Below are 19,368 nucleotides of genomic sequence, written 5' to 3'. Positions count from 1 at the left end.
AGATGATCAGTTTACTATTGATGATAGTCATTGGCGTGTAGTAGTATGCGGCAGCATTTGTATTTGTAATCGTGCAGAGATGCTCTCAATAAGCTTTTGTTTATATTCAGAATGAACCATGTTCTCCACTGGTGCATAAATATCTTCAGCGTATATATAAATTCATCTCGTCAACGGTGTCGAAGTTCTAGTATACAGATATGAGGAGGTAACGATTTGATGTAATGGGGGGAGTTGAGTATATGTGGGATCTGATGGAATTAAGAAGGGTGTTATAAATATATCTCCGTTGGTCTCGTTATCCATTCACCTCCAAAGACCCGACAACTTGAACCCAGCTTGCGTTGAATTCCTCTGGATAACCGATTAATCTACGAGTTAGGTGCTCACCCGTGAGCCCGTTTGATGGCCATTCGGTTTAGTTAGGATTGGGCTGTAGTAGATGTGGTTTGGTTAGCATAGAAAGAATTCAAATGGAAGTCTCACTTTATATATATTCTGCCGCAGCTTTAGTACCCTGGAATTGAGCCAAGAAGCCCATTTAGCAAATACCCCAATGGATGACCATCTAGTATGAGCATACGGCCATATTCCCGGATAGAGTTGTTTTATTGCTGGTCTTGCTAATACCTAAGCCATCTCTGATAGCTTGGTTTCAAGGTGGTTAGGGACGTGATGGACTAGTCCAAACTAAGGATAGCTGAAGCTCAAACTAGTAAATAACCGGCGTCTTCCTATTTGCCTCCTCAAATCCGAATACGACCCGGCGGGATGGATGAGTCAGCACAGCGTCACGTGCGGGCGGCACGAAATCTTCTTCCAACGTCTCGCCGCCTACCTCTCCTCGTTACAGGCAAAGGCTGAGCACAGCCAGTTTCCCCGACCAGCACGGAAAGTCGCGAAAGCCCCGTCCCCTCCATCTCCATTTCATCCATACAGGCCTTCCACGCGCCCTTTTCAGCGCGACCCCTCCATTTGGGGTCTCCATCACCCATTTAGCATCGCGTTGGGCCACCCCCCCTTCCCTTATTACTGATTCTTTCCGATCGGTCGCCTACCGCCCTGTATCTTCCCATCCCAAAACATCACGAAACTTGTCGCCAAGGTCCAGATACAGGCCGCTATCAGTCGCATCCATCGATACAAGGCTCCCACTCCTCCTCCACGTCTATAAATTGGCGCGCTTTATCGCCCTATAGCTGCGAATTATCGTTCACCCTAACTACACTCGTTTTCCACGTGTTCCCCTAGCTGCTTGGTCGCGGATCTTGTCGCATCTAGGTCAACCCCAACGTGTTTACTCCGCCTATGAACAGTAAAACCACGCGCTAAAACATGGCTTCCCTTCAGTCAGCACCAAACATGGCGACTGGGAACATGAGCCTGCCGCCAAATTTGACGCAGCAGCATATTCAAGAGGTTTTTCAGGTACGTCGCCTGGTCAATTCTTCGCTCTAGCTCCCACGCCCTACTTATCGTTTTGTTTCCTTTTTTCCTCTCCCTTGTCAATTGTTTGGCAATGCCACCTTCAATTGATTTCTCTGACATTCGCATAGAAGTACAAGCAGATGCAAGAGCAAGGTGTCCGCCACGATGACCCCGAGTTCCTGAAAGCCCAGCACCTTCTCTCAGCCGTTCAGCGACAGCAGTTTTTCCAGAAGCAAAGACAAGTTGCACAACAGCAGCTTCAGGCACAACAGCGTCAACAAATGAACGGTACCGGTCCTGACTCTGCCGCCATCAATGGTGTGAATGGTAAGCTCGCCGCTTTTAAGTCTTTCTCCGTGCACTGGCTAGATTCCTTGTCTAACCGTGTCATTGGCAACCCAGGTCGAACGAACTCAGTGTCTTCGGGTACTAGCGCCGTTCAGGATGGCACTTCCACCCAAGCAGGTAGTCAGCAGCAAGCTCTAGGGCAGGCTGCCTCTCAGAAAGGAGCACCTGTTGCTAGTGGTAGTTTTTCGGCTGAGCAGCTGGCCACGCTTAGAAATCAGATTGTCGCTTTCAAGTGGCTGTCAAAGAATCTCTCAATCCCAGCTCGTGTTCAGGAACAACTGTTCGCATCTAAGAAACAGCAAACCCCCGCGCCCTCAGATAATGTGACGGCAGCAGAGAGCGTCATAGAAAGCGTATCTCAAAACAAGACCGAACAGCTTGCTAGTACGACGGAAGCTCCCCCCCAATCTAAAGATTTCTATGAAACTTTTCAATCGCCCTATGATTCAGTTCCCAAAACCATCAGCTTTTCCGACCACGCCTCTCGCGCATATCGTACGCGCATCCCAGCCTTGATGCCACCTGGTATTGATTTGGAACAGGTGCGCGAAGAGAGAGAGCTGGTTCTGTATAATAAGATCAACGCCCGGAAAGCGGAATTGGCTGAGCTGCCTGCTAATATAGGCGTATGGGATACAAGCCGGAGCGATACCCCAACAGGTGATGACTCGTTGAAGTTGAAGGCCCTCATTGAATACAAGATGCTCAATCTCCTTCCTAAGCAACGGATGTTCCGAAAACAAATACAGAACGAGATGTTTCACTTCGATAATCTAGGAATGACCGCAAACCGCTCTAATCATCGCCGTATGAAGAAGCAGTCATTGCGTGAGGCTAGAATTACTGAGAAGTTAGAGAAACAACAGCGTGATGCCCGTGAGACCAGAGAGAAGAGGAAGCAATACGATCAACTCCAAGCCATCCTTAACCACGGCGCTGAGCTCCAGAATGCTGCAAATCAGCAGCGCACCCGTATGCAGAAATTGGGTCGTATGATGCTTCAGCACCACCAGCACATGGAACGTGAGGAGCAGAAGCGTGTCGAGCGTACTGCTAAGCAACGTCTCCAGGCCCTTAAGGCTAACGATGAGGAGACCTACTTGAAACTTTTGGGACAGGCCAAAGATTCACGTATCTCTCACCTGCTCAAACAGACTGACAACTTCCTTAAACAGCTTGCCGCTTCGGTTAGAGAGCAGCAACGTAGCCTGGCCGAACGATACGGCGAGGATGATCAGTTCTACGACGAAGAAGAAGAGGAGGAAGAAGACGTTGGGTCCGGAACTGACGACGAAACTGGCGGAAGACGCAAAATTGATTACTATGCTGTCGCCCATAGAATTAAAGAAGCTGTCACCGAGCAGCCTACTATCCTTGTTGGTGGCACACTCAAGGAATATCAGATGAAGGGACTGCAATGGATGATCTCACTTTATAACAACAACCTCAATGGTATTCTGGCAGACGAGATGGGTCTTGGAAAGACCATTCAGACCATTAGTTTGATCACGTACATCATTGAAAAGAAAAAGAACAATGGCCCGTTCCTTGTCATTGTGCCACTCAGTACTCTCACCAATTGGAATTTGGAATTCGAGAAATGGGCCCCGTCCGTCGCGAGAGTTGTCTATAAGGGCCCCCCGAACGCGCGTAAGCAGCAGCAGCAGCAGATTCGCTGGGGTAACTTCCAGGTTTTATTGACTACCTACGAATACATTATCAAGGATCGACCAATTTTGAGCAAAGTCAAGTGGAACCACATGATCGTCGATGAGGGCCACCGCATGAAAAACACGCAGTCAAAGCTGAGCAGCACTCTCTCACAGTACTACACCAGCCGGTATCGTTTGATTCTGACCGGTACTCCCTTGCAAAACAATTTGCCAGAATTGTGGGCACTTCTGAATTTCGTTCTGCCAAACATCTTCAAATCTGTGAAATCGTTCGATGAGTGGTTTAATACTCCATTCGCCAACACTGGAGGTCAGGATCGAATGGAGTTGTCCGAAGAAGAACAGTTGCTGGTCATCCGCCGCCTGCACAAGGTTCTTCGTCCCTTCTTGCTCAGACGTCTCAAGAAGGATGTTGAGAAAGATCTACCAGATAAACAAGAAAGGGTCATCAAGTGCCGTTTCTCTGCCTTGCAGGCCAAGCTCTACAAGCAGCTTGTCACGCATAACAAGATGGCTGTTAGCGATGGAAAGGGAGGCAAGACTGGCATGCGCGGTCTCAGCAACATGTTGATGCAGCTGAGGAAACTTTGCAACCATCCTTTCGTCTTTGAGCCTGTAGAAGATCAAATGAACCCTGGGCGCGGGACCAATGATCTACTTTGGCGTACTTCAGGTAAATTCGAACTACTGGACAGAATCCTGCCCAAGTTTCGGGCCACTGGTCACCGCGTCTTGATGTTCTTCCAGATGACTCAGATCATGAACATTATGGAGGATTTCTTGCGCCTTCGTGGAATGAAGTATCTCCGTCTTGACGGTTCCACTAAGTCTGACGACCGCTCCGATCTCCTGAAACTCTTCAACGCAGAGAATTCGGAATACTTCTGCTTCCTGCTCTCCACACGTGCGGGTGGTCTCGGTCTTAACCTTCAGTCTGCAGACACTGTCATCATATTCGATTCAGACTGGAACCCCCACCAAGATCTGCAAGCTCAAGATCGTGCGCATCGTATTGGTCAAAAGAATGAAGTTCGTATCCTTCGTTTGATTAGTTCCAATTCCGTGGAAGAGAAGATTCTTGAACGTGCACAGTTCAAGCTCGACATGGATGGCAAGGTCATTCAGGCAGGAAAGTTCGACAACAAGTCTACTAATGAAGAACGAGAAGCTTTACTGCGGACGCTCCTCGAAACTGCCGAGGCCGCTGATCAGATCAATGAACAGGAGGAAATGGATGATGATGATTTGAATGATATCATGGCACGATCTGATGACGAGCTGATTGTATTCCAGCGCCTCGACAAGGAGCGACCAACAATAGATCCTTACGGACCTGGCCACCCGCTTCCACGCTTGATGGGAGAGGATGAACTTCCAGACATTTATGTCTCTGAAGAGAACCCTGTTACGGATGAGGTCGAGGTTGAGATGGCTGGTCGCGGCGCACGTGAGCGCAAGGTTACTCGGTACGACGATGGTCTCACTGAGGAGCAATGGCTCATGGCTGTGGATGCCGACGATGACACAATTGAAGATGCCATCGCTAGAAAGGAGGCCAGAGTTGAGCGTCGTCGTGTCAACAAGGAACGACGTCAACGGAAGGTGGTTGGTGATTCTTCGCCTGAACCGTCTCGTGAAAGCTCTGAAACACCACAGCCTAAGAAACGCGGTCGCAGAGGTCCTGCGCCGAAACGCAAGGCAGAAGAGCTTGTGGAAGAGACTCCTCAGCCGAAGCGTAAGAGGGGTAGACAGGCTAAGCCTGTGGAGACCTTGAACCCAGAGGATCGTGCTACACTGCAACGCATACTCAACAATACATATCAAGCGTTGATGGACATGGAGCAAGAGTTACCAGCAGATTCTTCCGATAGCGAAGATGGCCCAGTGACCCGGTCTATAATTGAGCCATTCATGAAGCCACCCCCGAAGTCGCAATACCCCGACTACTACATGATCATCCAGAACCCGATTGCTATGGAAATGATTCGAAAGAAGATTAACCGTGACGAATACCAGAATTTGAAGGACTTCAGGAATGATATCCATCTCCTTTGTCAAAATGCTCGAACTTATAATGAAGATGGCAGCATCCTGTTCCAAGATGCCAATGATATCGAGGTAGGTCGCCGCTGTTGATAGGTTATATGGATGGACTAGTACTGACGTTGAGTAGGCAAAATGCCTGAGTGAACTGAAGAGAGAGACCGAGGGCTACCCGCAATTTGCCAACTATGACGACCAGGGAGCACCTGCTGGTCATGATCAGTCTCTCGCGGCAACCCCCAGCGTCGAAACTCCTAGCGCTGTCACAACCCCCGGCCAACCGAAGCTAAAGCTTACATTCAACAGTGGTAACCGGGACAGTACAGGAGCCTCCAACGGAACTCCACAGGCTGGAATAACTGAGGAGTGACCTTTGCATAAACCTTCGTCCTGGCTTGCTTGACTCTGTTCATTACGTACGGGGGAAATCCTTTTCCCCCCCCCAACGCACTTTGCTGTTTTGATCTTTTCTTGACATGTACCCATCCGGCTTTGGACGGCGTTATGTGACTTGGTGATGGATGATGGTTGATGGCGCATGCTCTGCTCTATTGAAGACGAGCGTTTGATTTCATTTATGGTTTTCTTTTCGTTTATTCTTGCATTTAACCTCACCTTCTCCTGTGTATTCAGTGTCGATAAACTGATCCGATACAGATTTTGTCTTCTCACTTTTTGTTGTTGTCTATTACCTTTGCCTATCGTGTCGGGATGTTATCATCTTCCCATCACTAGAGAGACTTGACTTCCCCTTTCAAAATTTGTCTCAGATGATGATGAGAGGCTGTAATTGGATTCTTTTTTTTCACTTTTTTTTTTCTCACCTTTCATGTTTGTGTTTTTTTATCCTACCAGAGACCATGGTAGTCGTACATCTACATATAGTTGTACTAATGGGCAATCGAATGTATCGTACTGGAATGAAAAGAATGCGCGAAATGTAAAAACGAAGTTGAATGCTATTATTAATACTGTGGTATGGACCAGCATGTACAGCCCCGACCGACATCGGGAGTGACCAACCCTAAATTTTATAGTGGCACAGCCATGCATTAGTCCCAGTCTATAAACAGCTACATTGAAATCCGCCCCCCTTTCAACCTATGACTTCAGTTCCCGAGCCCTCCACCTGAATTGCTGTCCTCTCAACACTATGACAATGCAGAATAAAAAACAAAAGCATCCAGGTCAAGAACAGGGTGCCAAACTTGCAAGTTGGTTTCTCTCAACCGAAGAGGGCATATGTCCGTTGCATCCACGTTCATACACCACTGACCGTACCCCAGGATACGGCATGTCAAGTGCGGCGAGGAGAAGCCGGAATGCCTCCATTGTAAGAACTCTGGCCGGAAATGTGACGGTTACAACATTTCTCCTCCGTACCAATTATCCACGAAAGTGGTACATCGTCAATCGCGACCCGCCTGGTCAATGGTGAGTCCTGACCATCGCCTGATCCTCCGTCCGGGAACCAGGGAAGAGCGACAGTATGTAGATTTGTTCTGCTCGCAGACGTCACAGGCTCTTTCTGGCTTCTTCAGCCCTCAGCTTTGGAATTTTCAACTACCACAGCTCAGCCAGTCCGAACCGACTATTAGACATGCCATTACTGCACTTAGTGCTGCCCATGAGCGGGCCATCTTGAATCCTTCAGCGGAAAACGCGGCAGTTACGGAGCAATTCGTACTCCAGCAGTACAATAAATCCATTCAATATCTAATGAAGCACCTCACCACACCAAAACCCCAGTCGGTTGACTTGTTGCTGGTCACATGTGGTCTATTTGTATGCCTAGAAATTGTGCGAGGGAACAATAAACAGGCGTTGAACCACCTAGCAGCAGGGGCGACCATTCTCCATAAACGGGGCCATTTTGCCAATGCAACTCCTCAGTCCAGGGATATTGACAGGGAACTATCCCACTTATTCTTTCGGTTAAATATGCAGCTGTCTCTCTTTGGGCGGCCATTAGCCCCGCTGACCATTGGCCATAAAGGCACACTGCCTCCTTCCACAGAGGGAAACATCTCGTTCACCACCATTGAAGAAGCCAGACTCTGCCTGGACGGACTAATGAATAAGGCCTTGAGATTCGTGCGTCTAAGTCTTCAGAACCCAACACCAAGTGCCATTACAAGAATGCAACAGAGACAGAAACAGCAAGATATAAAGGAGGAGTTCGATGCTTGGACGATGGCACTAAACAAGATGATGGCGCGGAAGGGGAACTCCAAAACCTTGGATAGGCGTGGCCCCCTTACACTCCAACTCCATCATCGAGTCTCATTGATATGGCTGCGAGCTTGTTTCGCAACAGATCAGATGGTCTTCGACAACTTCCGCTCAGATTTCGAAGCAATGACCCGCCTTGCGGAGGAAGTATTTCGCCTGGGCCCTGATCAGGAAAAGCCCTCTCCCGCGAATGGATTTTTCCTTGAATCTGGGATTACCGCCCCATTGTGGTTCACAGCGGTGAAGTGTCGTGATCCCATCATTCGACGGAAAGCCATACAGATTTTATCAGATTATCGTAGAAGGGAGGGGATGTGGCACATGGGGATCTTTTTCAAAGTAGCCGAGTTGGTCCTGGAATCAGAAGAGGCCGAGCTATCCTCTTTGCCCATTGAGAAAAGAATACCTGAAGACCGGCAACGCGTATACGATCCGATACTGCCAGAGGAGATTGTGGCGAGCCCGTGTCAGGTTATACTTCTGTCGAAACCCCATGGGGTGGACGGGGGTTGGCACAAACGGACCACATACATTAGTTGGGAGTCATGAAAAGGGCCAGTCCTGCTTGACAAGAGGCGAACAAACCAGACGCAACACGATGCGCTTAGTGTTAAATACCGAGCACTGCTGGCTCATTATACCAAGCACTAAGTAAGCACCACCGAGTCGTAGGGTTGTGGTAGGAGAAGCGGTAAGACCATCTACCTGCAATGCTTGCATGCTTCGTTATCGAGTTGCGGACGCCAATTCGATCACAGATCCTCAGTTGGTTGGCGACTATGTATAGTTCGCTCTTCATATCCCTCCTACCCTGCAGGTGACTGCCGACCAGTCCTTGACGATCCACAATTCACTGCAGCCAAAGATAGATTTCGTATACGCTTCACTAAGGATATTCTCTTTGTCCATTGGATCCTAAGACCCAGTGCTTAAAGATTATATGATCTCACTGGCTCTCCAGATATTCTCAGTTGAAAATCCGACCTCATTATTCCAGTTCTACTATACTTCACCATTGAATACAAAAAACTATGGCCAGTATAAGAATAGCCGATGAATATACCATGTTCTGTACCAGCGATATCCTGCCTTCCGGTTCATCATTCCATCCATGGAACAGAAGCCGTACGTATCTAAGTAACATTCAATACTGCCGACATCAGATCTGCGCAAGGAAACTCCAGAAGCTCTCGCTGCGGTCATCTGGTTCTTCAGCACAACGCAAACCGATCACTTGTAAGTGGCGGTCGCATCTGTTCGTCCGAAAGTAAGGATATAACTGCCGTTGGTCGTACGAGGTTCAACAACACCCCTTTCCCTCTGTTGTTGACAAAATAACCACCGAAGTCTACCTCTCATACTTCAGCCCTAGCTTATCCATGTGGTGTGGCTTTGCTCCCTGATGAGCAAGTTCAACTGTTCCGTTATTATTATCACACACGACGACATAGGCCTGAAAGTTGTGCGATAGCTCATTGCAGCTTGCGGCCTGACGGAGTCGACCGATGCTCGCATTTGTTTGCTTCCTACGGATCTATAGACTTTAAAGTGGATTTCTTTCCGTGCCGTTATTCCGAGTTCTCTCACAGGGATCCTCGCGAGGAAATGGACCCTTCAGCCAGTCGTGTGTGTGTGTGACTCGAATGGCCGGTAGATGGCATTTACAGGAGCGTTGGTCTGGACTTTGTGTGAAGTCAGTGATACAGACACAGTGGCCACCGTGTCTTTCTGGGTGTCTCTTCTCAGAGTTTGAGTTTACGCTCGATGAATGTTAGGAGATTTGAGTTCCTTGAAATATGCTTGCTGATGGGCGTGCGCTTCCATCCTGAAAAAGGTCGTGTATGCGTTCCACCCATAAACCAGTGCAGCTGAAGAACGGCACCAGGAAAGCACAGCAATAGTTCAAAGTCATGCGGAGGAGAAACTGGAACATTCTACCTGTTTACGACTCCGTTAGGGCTTTTTGTAATGCTTATCTCGCGCCGAAGGCAACAGCCTGAGGCTGTCGGTATTAGTCATCGCAAATGTACAGTGTGACAAGACAATACAATACAGGTACAGTACCGAGGTGTAATACCAACACGATGAGAAGATTGCTTCTGAGAAGCCCTTTACGATGCAGGTGCAAATGTGCAGTCTCTGGCATTAGCAGAACCTTACTTGTGCACGATTGCTAAAATCGAGGAGCCTAGATGAAACCCTAGTGGCTTAGCCTGGTCACGTCATTCGTGTATCGGAAGCAATCCTCCAGTTTTCTCAACGTCATGACCAATCACGTGACACACCGCACCGTCGTCATGGCGGTCATTGCGCTCCGTAACCGCCAGATCGTCCTCTCGCAGTCTCACTTCCTCAGCTTGATAACGACCCGTCTTTTCTCTTCTTCAACCTTTCCGTCAGCCTCCATCCCACCCCGAGAGTAAGCCTCAATCGACGAACCTGTCCAACCCTTTCAAACCAAGCAAAAATGGCTACCTTCCAGGATCGTGCCCAGCACGCTATTGCTCAGCTTGACAAGGAGGTGAGTCCTTGTTTGTGCGTGTTGATATTCGGATGAGAGAAATGCGTTGGCATTGATTGCTTGTGTCGGGGAGTCAACGATGACTTTGTGTTGATATTTTTGACTGGAGACTTCTTCGACTAAATATATCTGGTGGAACTGGCGGGAATTGACCATTGCTTGTTTTCATATTTTATTTTATTTTTTTTCTTTTGTATTCGGATCGAGGAAGGCTAATCAAAACATTTCTTGTGTGTGTGTTTCCACAGCTCTCCAAGTACCCTGTCCTCAACAACCTTGAGCGTCAGACCTCCGTCCCCAAGGTCTACGTGATCCTGGGCCTGGTCGGTGTTTACACCTTCCTGGTTTTCTTCAACATCGCCGGTGAATTCCTTGTTAACCTGGCTGGCTTCATCATCCCTGGCTACTACTCTCTCAACGCATTGTTCACCGCTGGCAAGGCCGATGACACACAGGTACGTTTTTACTTCTCACCCGACTCTAGACGCTGATCGAATATGCTGACTCTTTCGTGATTCCCGTAGTGGTTGACGGTATGTTCTTGTGATCTTGTTCTCCCTGTGATCTATACCGCTTTGTACCTAGGCCATGTCCCGAGCACGTGACAGGTTTCCCTCTATGAATCGGTGTGACTGATTTGACATGTGAATCTGATAGTACTGGGTTGTTTACGCCTTCTTCACCGTCATTGAGAGTGCTGTCTATGCTCCTTACTGGTTCCGTAAGTAGTGCCCTTTTGTTGTTCTTCGGTTACGGTGGCTTTCGCAACTGTTGGGAACAATGTGCTGATCTGCGATTTAACTAGCCTTCTACTACATCTTCAAGTTCGGCCTCGTTCTCTGGATGGCTCTCCCCCAGACCAAGTAAGCTTCCTTATTATGATTTTCTTTTATGAACACGATTATGAACATGGGCTGACCCAACTTTCCAGCGGTGCCCAAGTCGTCTTCCACTCTTTCATTCAGCCCGTCTTTGGCCGCTTCTTCGCTGGCGGAAACACCTCGGCCAACCTCCGCGCCCAGGCTGATGCTGCTACCAAGGCCCAGTAAACTGACCGTGCAAGGTGATACGGCATTCGCGGCGTGTTCTGCGTTGCCATGAGCCAGGTCGGTCTCGGTGTTTTGGTGCTTGAAAATAAAGAAACCAGTGAAGATTCGCTGGCAAGGAAAAGTGTCAGGTGAGAAGGCACTTCGACCTGAGTCAGACGGTTTTGGGTCATTCTAGCTGTCTTGGTATTTTGTCATGATTAGTAGAATTGCTTGCTTTGTTTGGCGTGGTAGGTGAGACGCGGGGTACCACGCCCTCTTTCCACGAACGCGGGTATAGTTGTATTTGATGCGATGATGCCACTTTGTTAATCTGAAGCACCATTTATATTTGTTTCAACACTGGGTCCTTCCCCGCAAGATGTGTTAGCCTCCGTGCTTGTTGAATCTCGAACAGTAAACCGATGAGCCAGTGGAACGTAATAATACACGGGAAGACAGGCTGCAAAAAACTCCGAGTGTCGGAGCATTGAATTAGCATCGAGCCGTTACTCCACAACTCCAGATATACAGATACGGATGCAAGCTGTGTGTATCTTTGAGAAGAGAGGAAAAGAGAATAGAGAAGAAAGCGGGCACTGCGACCCAGCGAAACCTTGCAGATGTAATGGTTTCTTAATTCAGTATAGTCCAAACCGATTCTGCCAGCCATCTGACCGAGGGTTTAGGACAATCCTGTAAGGGAATGGGTTGGAGTCACTTGTTGTGATGGGCGGGATATGGTCCTTTTCTCGGTTCACTACGGCGAGAATCTTCAAGGCTGCTTTTTGAAGCATATTCTCCATCGCCTTGCGCACCTTGGCGCGTTCTGCATGAGCAGTCAGCACTGTCATGCATTCGTACAAGTTGCAGAGCGCATGTATGGGCCGATTTAAAGGTGGCAAATGCATACCTGATTCTGTCCGTGGAGTGGCAATCGTCACATCCAGATTCCACACCTCCCAACATACCTCTTCCTCGCCTTTCCCAGCAAGCCCACCGAACCAGATTCCGGAGCGCCTGCGCTTCTTCTCGTAAAATTCCACTGCGATCCGACCGCGCACACCGCCGCCCCCTTCATGGGCGCTAGCAGCTGATGAGGAGTGCTGGCGGACTAGAGCGCTGATGCGCGACTCAATAAGAGTCTCAAGGTCTTCATCGTTGATAGCGGGGAGAGTAAAGTCTAGGACATCAAAGGTAGTCGGTCGGATAGAGGGAAAGTAACGGTGAAAGAAGATTAGGTTGAGAACACCTGAACGAGAAGATGTGTCAGTCACATATATCAAGACGATTTATTAACGAACAGCAGGCTAGATCTAAGAAATGTTTAAAGGAGGTTAATATACCTTTTAAGACATCCCGGACGGTGGTGGTGTCTGCAAAGATCTCCAGGAAGTACTCCGGAGGGGTTTTGCGGGGCTCCATAACGTAACGCGTTCGTGTTGGGGATGCGAGAGATGGATCTGAAACGAACGGTGGGGATCCCGTACTCCTTCTGCTCTATGGGTTGATGATAGCGAGTATTCGATGACGACCCAGCTACCACCACGAGCTGGGCCGTGAACACGGAGCGATGTCAGCACTTTCTCACAGGGGTTCGAGCAGTCGAGGGGTGGCGCGGAGAAGATGATGTCGGATGCTGAGGGCGTAAAGACGGGAGAGTTGCTGTCTAGATTGGCATGGGCTGTATGAAAATACTTGACTGTGATGTTCACGGAGGATGCATGGTTCTCTAGGGGTATTTCAGGTGTGTCAACCAGCAGAGGAATAGGACATGAGTATGTAGACAGAAGAAGAGTTGAGGAGAATGAACCCGTGGATCGGGAGTGAGACGGTGACCATTCCGGCAGAAGTGTTGCCCCTCGCCGATAGTAACGGAAAGATAACGGTGCCTTAACTCTTTTGGAGTACCTGAGCGTGACGGCCAGAGTCAAGGTGACCCTAACCTACAATGAACTTGTCTGCAAGAAAAGGTAGATAATACAATAAAAGTACATGAATTTCCTCCGAAATAATAGATCATATAAATTTATCTATTCATATATATCATGTTATATTGACGCTTTATCTAAAGGAAACACAAGATTCTTCTCCAGTTTAATACGTCCCCGACAATCATTGCACCACCCCATGATTTCACGTTGCTATCGAACTTTAGCCGAGGCCGCGCCAGACGGTTGGCCATGCTTTTATCATTCCCCGACCGTCTCTCTCGGTTGTTGTCATTGATGATCCCTCTTCGCCTCCTCTCCCCTTTTATATTCTCCTACATTAGCTTGCCTCTGCTTTGCTATTTTCCTCTTCGTACCTTATGATGAGCTGAATTGACTTAAATCCTTGAGAGAGATTATCCGCGTACCTCCGACAGCTCCACCATGATCGGTGCTACTAGGCGCTGGTTCCGGCGCAATCGCAAAGGTCTCGCGATCGGGGCTGGCGTGATCGGAGCCGGTTACCTCGCAGGACAATATGTGCTCTCCAAAATTTCAGAAGCACGGGAACGTATGAGCAGTGACCGGATCGCTCGGGAGAAGTGAGTAACCTCCCTTTGCTTGTCGGGTGTGTTCGTGTGCTCGGAGACGGTAATTGACGTATCATTCTCGAATGTTGCAACATTCAGTTTACGGCGACGTTTCGAACAAAACCAAACCGATTGCACCTATACCGTTCTTGCTCTCTTACCGACTGCTGCAGAAGATATTGTCGACGCTCTTCCTGTCGAGGAATTGACGAAGGAGCTCCAACGAAAGCGAGCAGAGAGGTTAGCTCGGCTCAGTGCCGGGGAAGGGACCGGATCAGATCTAAGCTCTGTATCCCCCAGCTTACCGGAGGATGACCGTCGGAGCCTATCCAGTTTTCAGAGTGATGGATTCGTCCGCACAAGCCAAATGGGAGAACCTTCCGTTGAGGGCGATGGCGAGGCGCGACCGAAACGGAATAAGACACAGCTTTGGAACGAGGTCAAAATCACCTGTAAGCCATCATCCCAAATCATATTATCGCCTAGAACCCAGAACTTATTAGCTTGTCACAGCTATCACCAGGTCCTTCACTCTAGTCTATACCCTTTCTCTTTTGACACTCTTTACGCGAATCCAACTTAACCTACTCGGCCGTCGGAATTATCTTTCCAGCGTAATCTCTATGGCGACACCTCCTGCCAATGAGTCGACGATCAGACTAGAGGACCATGACGATGATGACCTTACACAGACTTTGGGAAATGATTTTGAGACCAATCGTCGCTATCTTGCCTTTAGTTGGTGGTTGCTTCACCGAGGCTGGAAGCAATTAATGAACGAGGTACAGACTGCCGTTACAGAGGTCTTTGGCCCCCTGAACCCTCGGGAAGATGTGTCGTTGGCGAGGCTGTCTGAGCTATTCCTGGAAGTCCGGAAGAGAGTGGAGGGACATACTGAGGAGGAGAGAAAGCACGTTCCTCCCCCGCCCCAAAGCCGACCGAACTTTTTGCTAACTGTTGCTATAGACACAGGAAGTGGCTGTCTTATTTGCTCCCCCCTTGCGAAGGGGAGGATAAATTGCTAGAGGAGTCCGGTGTCCTTGGAGTGACGGAGCTCGCCAACTCCCAGACTGCAACTACGTTGCGACACCTATTGGATGAGACGGCGACCTGATCGAATCACCAACTTTTACGCGTGTCTTGATGCTTCTGAATAATGAATGCTTCCAGACATTGATCCAGCAATGCACCGCCGATGCTTTCAAGTCGACTTCACAACCTTCGCCGAGCGTTCCCCAATCATTTACTTCAGTTGCCACGGTTGTCCCGGGAGCTGATAGCTCCGAGCCGAAGGCAAAGTTAGCTAACGTTCTGGCGGTTTTAGCCCGGCAGGCACATGTGATTGGTAATGGTACAAACCCGCCAAATATTTACCTAAATGCGATGGACCAAGGTGTGCGAGAGTTAGAAGCCTTCGCTGCTGTAGTGTATAGCTCTAACTTCGATTTTGAGCTGGTTGGGTCCGGAACGAAAATTGAGTCTCCAGGAGATGAGACACCTGGTTCCGACACGGTGTTGATCGAGAAAGAGGATTATGACGAACTTGACCGCAGTCAGATTCAACAACCGTCGACCACAGGGCCCGGTGCGAATTCGGCATTTGAGCATGCGTGGGGAAAGGCAGTGGAAGAGCAGCCGTCGACTGCTACGTAACCAGACATTATCTATCCGCAGTGCTCCTTCTCAGCCTGGGATAATGCTGAGTGGATGTAGTTCTTGTATGATATTTTGTGCATTTCCATGAAAGCTATGCTTTCTATGGCGGAGGTGTTCACCCCCGGTAATGGTTTTTAGAGATGTTTCCTCTCAACTTCAGTGGCACCCACGTTATGGTAGAATAGGCATGTCAAGGATACAAATGACTTATATATGACTCTATTGTTTGGAGTGGGGAACACCCCCTCGAACTACAGACTTAGTGCGAGCTGAAGCAGACGATATCAAGGAAAGCAAGATAATTCCTCTCTATAGGTATGGGTAGTAACAGGATGGCGGAATTACAGCCGCGAGAGTTCAAACTAATACACGGCAACAAAGGCCACAGTAGCATTGAGGCTTTCCCTCGGTAATATACGGGTTACTGCGGAGATACCTAGTTAATATCCTAGTTTAAACTTCGTATCATGCCAATAAATGCCGAACACTCACTCCACCGATGTTCTAGTCCCTTTGATTATGATGCTAGTTAGTGAACTAGTGTGGGGGAGGTCGCTTATGTAACCGTCTCCAGCGGACGTTTAAATTGCGGGGAAAGCAGCTTCGGGTCTAGCGTGGCAATATGGGGTGATATTGGGGTTAGTTTCATCGATCCCCAGTATTATCACGGGTGAAAAGGTATACCATCGAGGAAGAAAGAAGGATAGTCTTAGAGTATTTCGTACCATGTAGTTGACATGCTTATTCGATACAGGCCGAGACCGGGGGTCATATCATGGATTGAGTTAAGCTCCCCGGCTGCAGGGACCTATCCAGCCAATCTCAATTGACCATGCTTACTCGGGCTTTCAAGGTAGTAGTACTAGTAGTTAGGTACCCATGATCACCGAGTGACTCGTACTCATAATCCTTCCGAGCCCAAGACGCAGTATTATGCATCGACTGGCTTTGATTAGTCTATCGGCTATGATCAGGACCAAATGATTTGACCGAAACTTTCTCGATCTCTTCCCTTTCATCTTTTTGTTTCTTTCCTCTTCTTATACTCTTAATCCTTTCTCCTGCATCTCAATTAGTCCCTGGATACCACGAGTATCCCTTGATTCACATTTGCCAGCCCGCTCTATCCCCCGGCGGTAAGCGAGAACAACAGTATACTATCCATTCTTCCCTGGGGAAACCGGCCAGGAGAGAGTATTTACAAGGAGCGGTTACTCGAGAGTACTTGAAAGACATACATCATGCGGCTCAACGGTATGGAGAGCAAAGCTGCTTGCCTGACCATGAGCATGATGCTGACTTACGAATCGCGCGACCAGAGCAACTCACTCCTCAAGATGACAAGATCGAAGGCCATGTCAATGCCCTACCGACTGATCTTCCCCAGCTGAGGAATACTACGGAGCGCAAGCTTATGGCTAAAATAGATTGGCACCTTATGCCTTGTCTATGTGTCATGTATCTGCTCGCATTCTTGGATCGGTATGAGCCTGATTGGCTTCCCCCATGAACACAACTGTATAACGACCTTACTTTAACATTTGCGAACAGCGTGAATATCAGTAACGCGGCAGTCCTCGGTCTACAAGAAGACTTGAATATAGTTAACGGGACGAAATACAATACTGCACTGACCATATTCTTCGTTCCATATGTCATTTTCGAAATCCCATCCAATATCTTGCTTAAGAAGCTGAGACCCCATGTATGGTGTAGGTGTTCTTGACATACTGTAGATAGGAAGTATGGACTAAAATGCTGGTGGCTACTTTAGTGACGGGATGTATGTTTTTGTTCGGTCTGGTTACGATCTGTCAAGGCCTAGTCTCTAATTGGGGTGGGCTGATGACGACTCGGTGGTTTTTGGGTGAGTCGACGACCCTCTGGTCAGTGTAGCACTTGTCAACTGACAGATCCTATCCAGGAATGTTTGAGACAGGCATGTTCCCTGGTTGTACGTTCTGCCCTTTCCTTATTTCCAACTTGATATAACGATGGCCAACCGTCGTATGCAGGTTTCTATCTCTTGGGAATGTGGTACAAACGGAGCGAGGCACAGAAGAGGTTCAGTTTCTTCTTCAGCTCGACCACACTTGCGGGCGCCTTCGGTGGCTTGCTGGCTAGCGGGCTTGGAAAGATGGATGGAATTCGTGGCTACCGAGGCTGGCGCTGGGTCTTTATAATTGAAGGCCTGATTACTTGTGTCGTCTCGCTTGCCTGGTTCTTTGTTATTCCTGACTTCCCCGAGGAGGTCAAATGGCTCACCGATGAAGAGCGCGAATTCCTGAAGGCAAAACTAGCCAAAGACTCGGGGAGCGCCGGTCATGATGCTAAGATAGGTTGGCGCGAAGTATTGGAGGTCTTCAAAGACTGTGAGTGACATTACGAGCATGCCAAACTCTTTGCGGTGCTCATTGTGTATTCCAGACAAGATATTCATCGGTGGCTTGATGTACTTCGGTCAGGTTGTCACAGCATATGGTAGGGCGGATGCAGATGCTTCTAAGGTGTATTTCAACTGATGAAGAGCACGGTTGCTAACAACGCGCAGGATATGCCTACTTTGCGCCAACCATTATCAAAAGTTATGGCTATGATGGTACGTCTGCCTGCTATTTATGTTCACCTTGCAGTCTACTAAGCCTTATTTCTAGCAATCAAGACTCAGCTGTATTCGATCCCACCATGGGCAGCCGCTTGGGGATTTTCCATGTTGGTGGCCATTCTCTCTGACAAAACCAGACATCGCTTTGCCTTTACTATAGTGCCCATGCTAATTGCCATGGCTGGCTTTGGAATCCTGTTGAATGTACACGGACAGGCCCATCGAAATGTTCAATATGGCGCCTTATTCATGGTTACAAGTGGATGTTACAGTGCAATGCCGGTCATTGTTTGCTGGTTCGCGATGAACCTAGCAGGCCATCGTAGGCGAAGTGTGGGAACGGCCTGGCAAATTGGATTTGGAAATAGTGAGTGAAACTGTGTGACTTAATCCCGTTCATCGTGGCTAACATGGCGACAGTTGGTGGTATTATATCGACGTATGCCTTCTTGAAAAAGGATGCACCAGAATACCGGCCAGGATATATCATCAGCGTATCGTTCCTTAGCTTTTCGGCGGCCTGTTGTATGGTCTACTTTGCGGCTGTCTGGTATGATAACCGGCGCCGCGATCAGGCTATAGCCGATGGCACGGCTATACCCAGTGACGAAGATCAAGAGCTACTGGGCGATATGGCGTTAAACTATCGCTATAACTATTAGTGTTATTCTTTGGTAGTTGAATTTACTAGAAGAGATGTCGAGATGTCTCTATAGTGATTGGCAGGATCGATGCAAGGGTACGTCAGGCACATAAACAACAGAGAAACATAAGTCAATGGTAAATATGTGATATTCTTCTGTTCTCTTCACAGAACAATGAAAATTTTTTCATAATTTTACCACCACAGATCACATTTGAAAGTGGATATGCAACAGAGAGAAAACGAAATTCCATAGATAGATGACATAATGCCTTCTCGGTAAGCCGATGCCCAGCCAATCAACGACGGGACAGCACTAGCGAACCCTTAGCGTCTCAGGATGCTGAGTCAGCCACGACGCACACAAGAAGCTCGGCCGGCCGCTGCTCTCCGTCTTTCTTTCAACCATCTCCTCATCCTCGCAGAAGTGTGAGTATACAGCCCGGGCTGGCACCTGGTTGCCTCTTTCCTTGAATATCAACTAACCCTTCACAGTCTCGAACCCTCTACGAAGATGAGAGCTAAGTGGAGAAAGAAGCGCGTTCGTCGTTTGAAGCGTAAGCGCAGAAAGATGCGTGCTCGCAGGTGAGTTGTCTCCGAACTACAAGACCAGACCTACCGGACAATTGGACTAACAATGTGCGCAGCAAATAAATGACTCGCCCAATCCATC

The 19,368-nt window shown here is 48.5% G+C and overlaps 5 protein-coding genes across 5 annotated transcripts; 4 read left to right on the top strand and 1 right to left on the bottom strand.

The window, feature by feature from the left end:
- Positions 1-1,335: 1,335 nt before the first annotated feature.
- Positions 1,336-6,295, top strand: ANOM_000640 (putative RSC complex subunit (Sth1); the record flags this gene model as incomplete). Its single annotated transcript, XM_015545898.1, has 3 exons — positions 1,336-1,428; positions 1,557-5,567; positions 5,623-6,295. The coding sequence occupies 3 exons, from the start codon at positions 1,336-1,338 to the stop codon at positions 5,860-5,862; spliced, it is 4,344 nt and encodes a 1,447-aa protein (XP_015411903.1). The 3' UTR covers positions 5,863-6,295.
- A 628-nt stretch (positions 6,296-6,923) lies between these two features.
- On the top strand, positions 6,924-8,273 carry ANOM_000639 (uncharacterized protein; the record flags this gene model as incomplete). The annotated part of the gene is made up of 1 exon (XM_015545897.1): positions 6,924-8,273. One exon carries the CDS (start codon positions 6,924-6,926, stop codon positions 8,271-8,273), a length of 1,350 nt encoding a protein of 449 aa, XP_015411851.1.
- A 1,804-nt stretch (positions 8,274-10,077) lies between these two features.
- On the top strand, positions 10,078-11,633 carry yop1 (putative membrane biogenesis protein (Yop1); the record flags this gene model as incomplete). Its single annotated transcript, XM_015545896.1, has 5 exons — positions 10,078-10,245; positions 10,494-10,700; positions 10,903-10,966; positions 11,051-11,108; positions 11,177-11,633. Coding segments are annotated over 5 exons (615 nt in total), but the record flags the coding sequence as incomplete, so codon positions are not given.
- Positions 11,634-11,911: 278 nt separating this feature from the next.
- On the bottom strand, positions 11,912-12,861 carry ANOM_000637 (autophagy-related protein 101; the record flags this gene model as incomplete). Its single annotated transcript, XM_015545895.1, has 3 exons — positions 12,617-12,861; positions 12,184-12,522; positions 11,912-12,099 (listed from the first exon to the last, which is right to left on the bottom strand). The coding sequence occupies exons 1-3, from the start codon at positions 12,693-12,695 to the stop codon at positions 11,912-11,914; spliced, it is 606 nt and encodes a 201-aa protein (XP_015411873.1). The 5' UTR covers positions 12,696-12,861.
- A 784-nt stretch (positions 12,862-13,645) lies between these two features.
- On the top strand, positions 13,646-18,714 carry ANOM_000636 (uncharacterized protein; the record flags this gene model as incomplete). Its single annotated transcript, XM_015545894.1, has 13 exons — positions 13,646-13,803; positions 13,891-14,243; positions 14,305-14,705; positions 14,962-15,440; positions 16,717-16,929; positions 16,999-17,159; positions 17,222-17,314; positions 17,372-17,401; positions 17,463-17,819; positions 17,875-17,928; positions 17,999-18,046; positions 18,102-18,419; positions 18,473-18,714. 13 exons carry the CDS (start codon positions 13,646-13,648, stop codon positions 18,712-18,714), a joined length of 2,907 nt encoding a protein of 968 aa, XP_015411872.1.
- Positions 18,715-19,368: the final 654 nt, after the last annotated feature.

This window comes from Aspergillus nomiae (assembly GCF_001204775.2).
Source record: "Aspergillus nomiae NRRL 13137 chromosome Unknown contig00007, whole genome shotgun sequence".
Taxonomy (NCBI): domain Eukaryota; kingdom Fungi; phylum Ascomycota; class Eurotiomycetes; order Eurotiales; family Aspergillaceae; genus Aspergillus; species Aspergillus nomiae.
The sequence above is the reverse complement of the archived record's forward strand: the minus strand, read 5'-3'. Positions and strand labels throughout refer to the sequence as shown.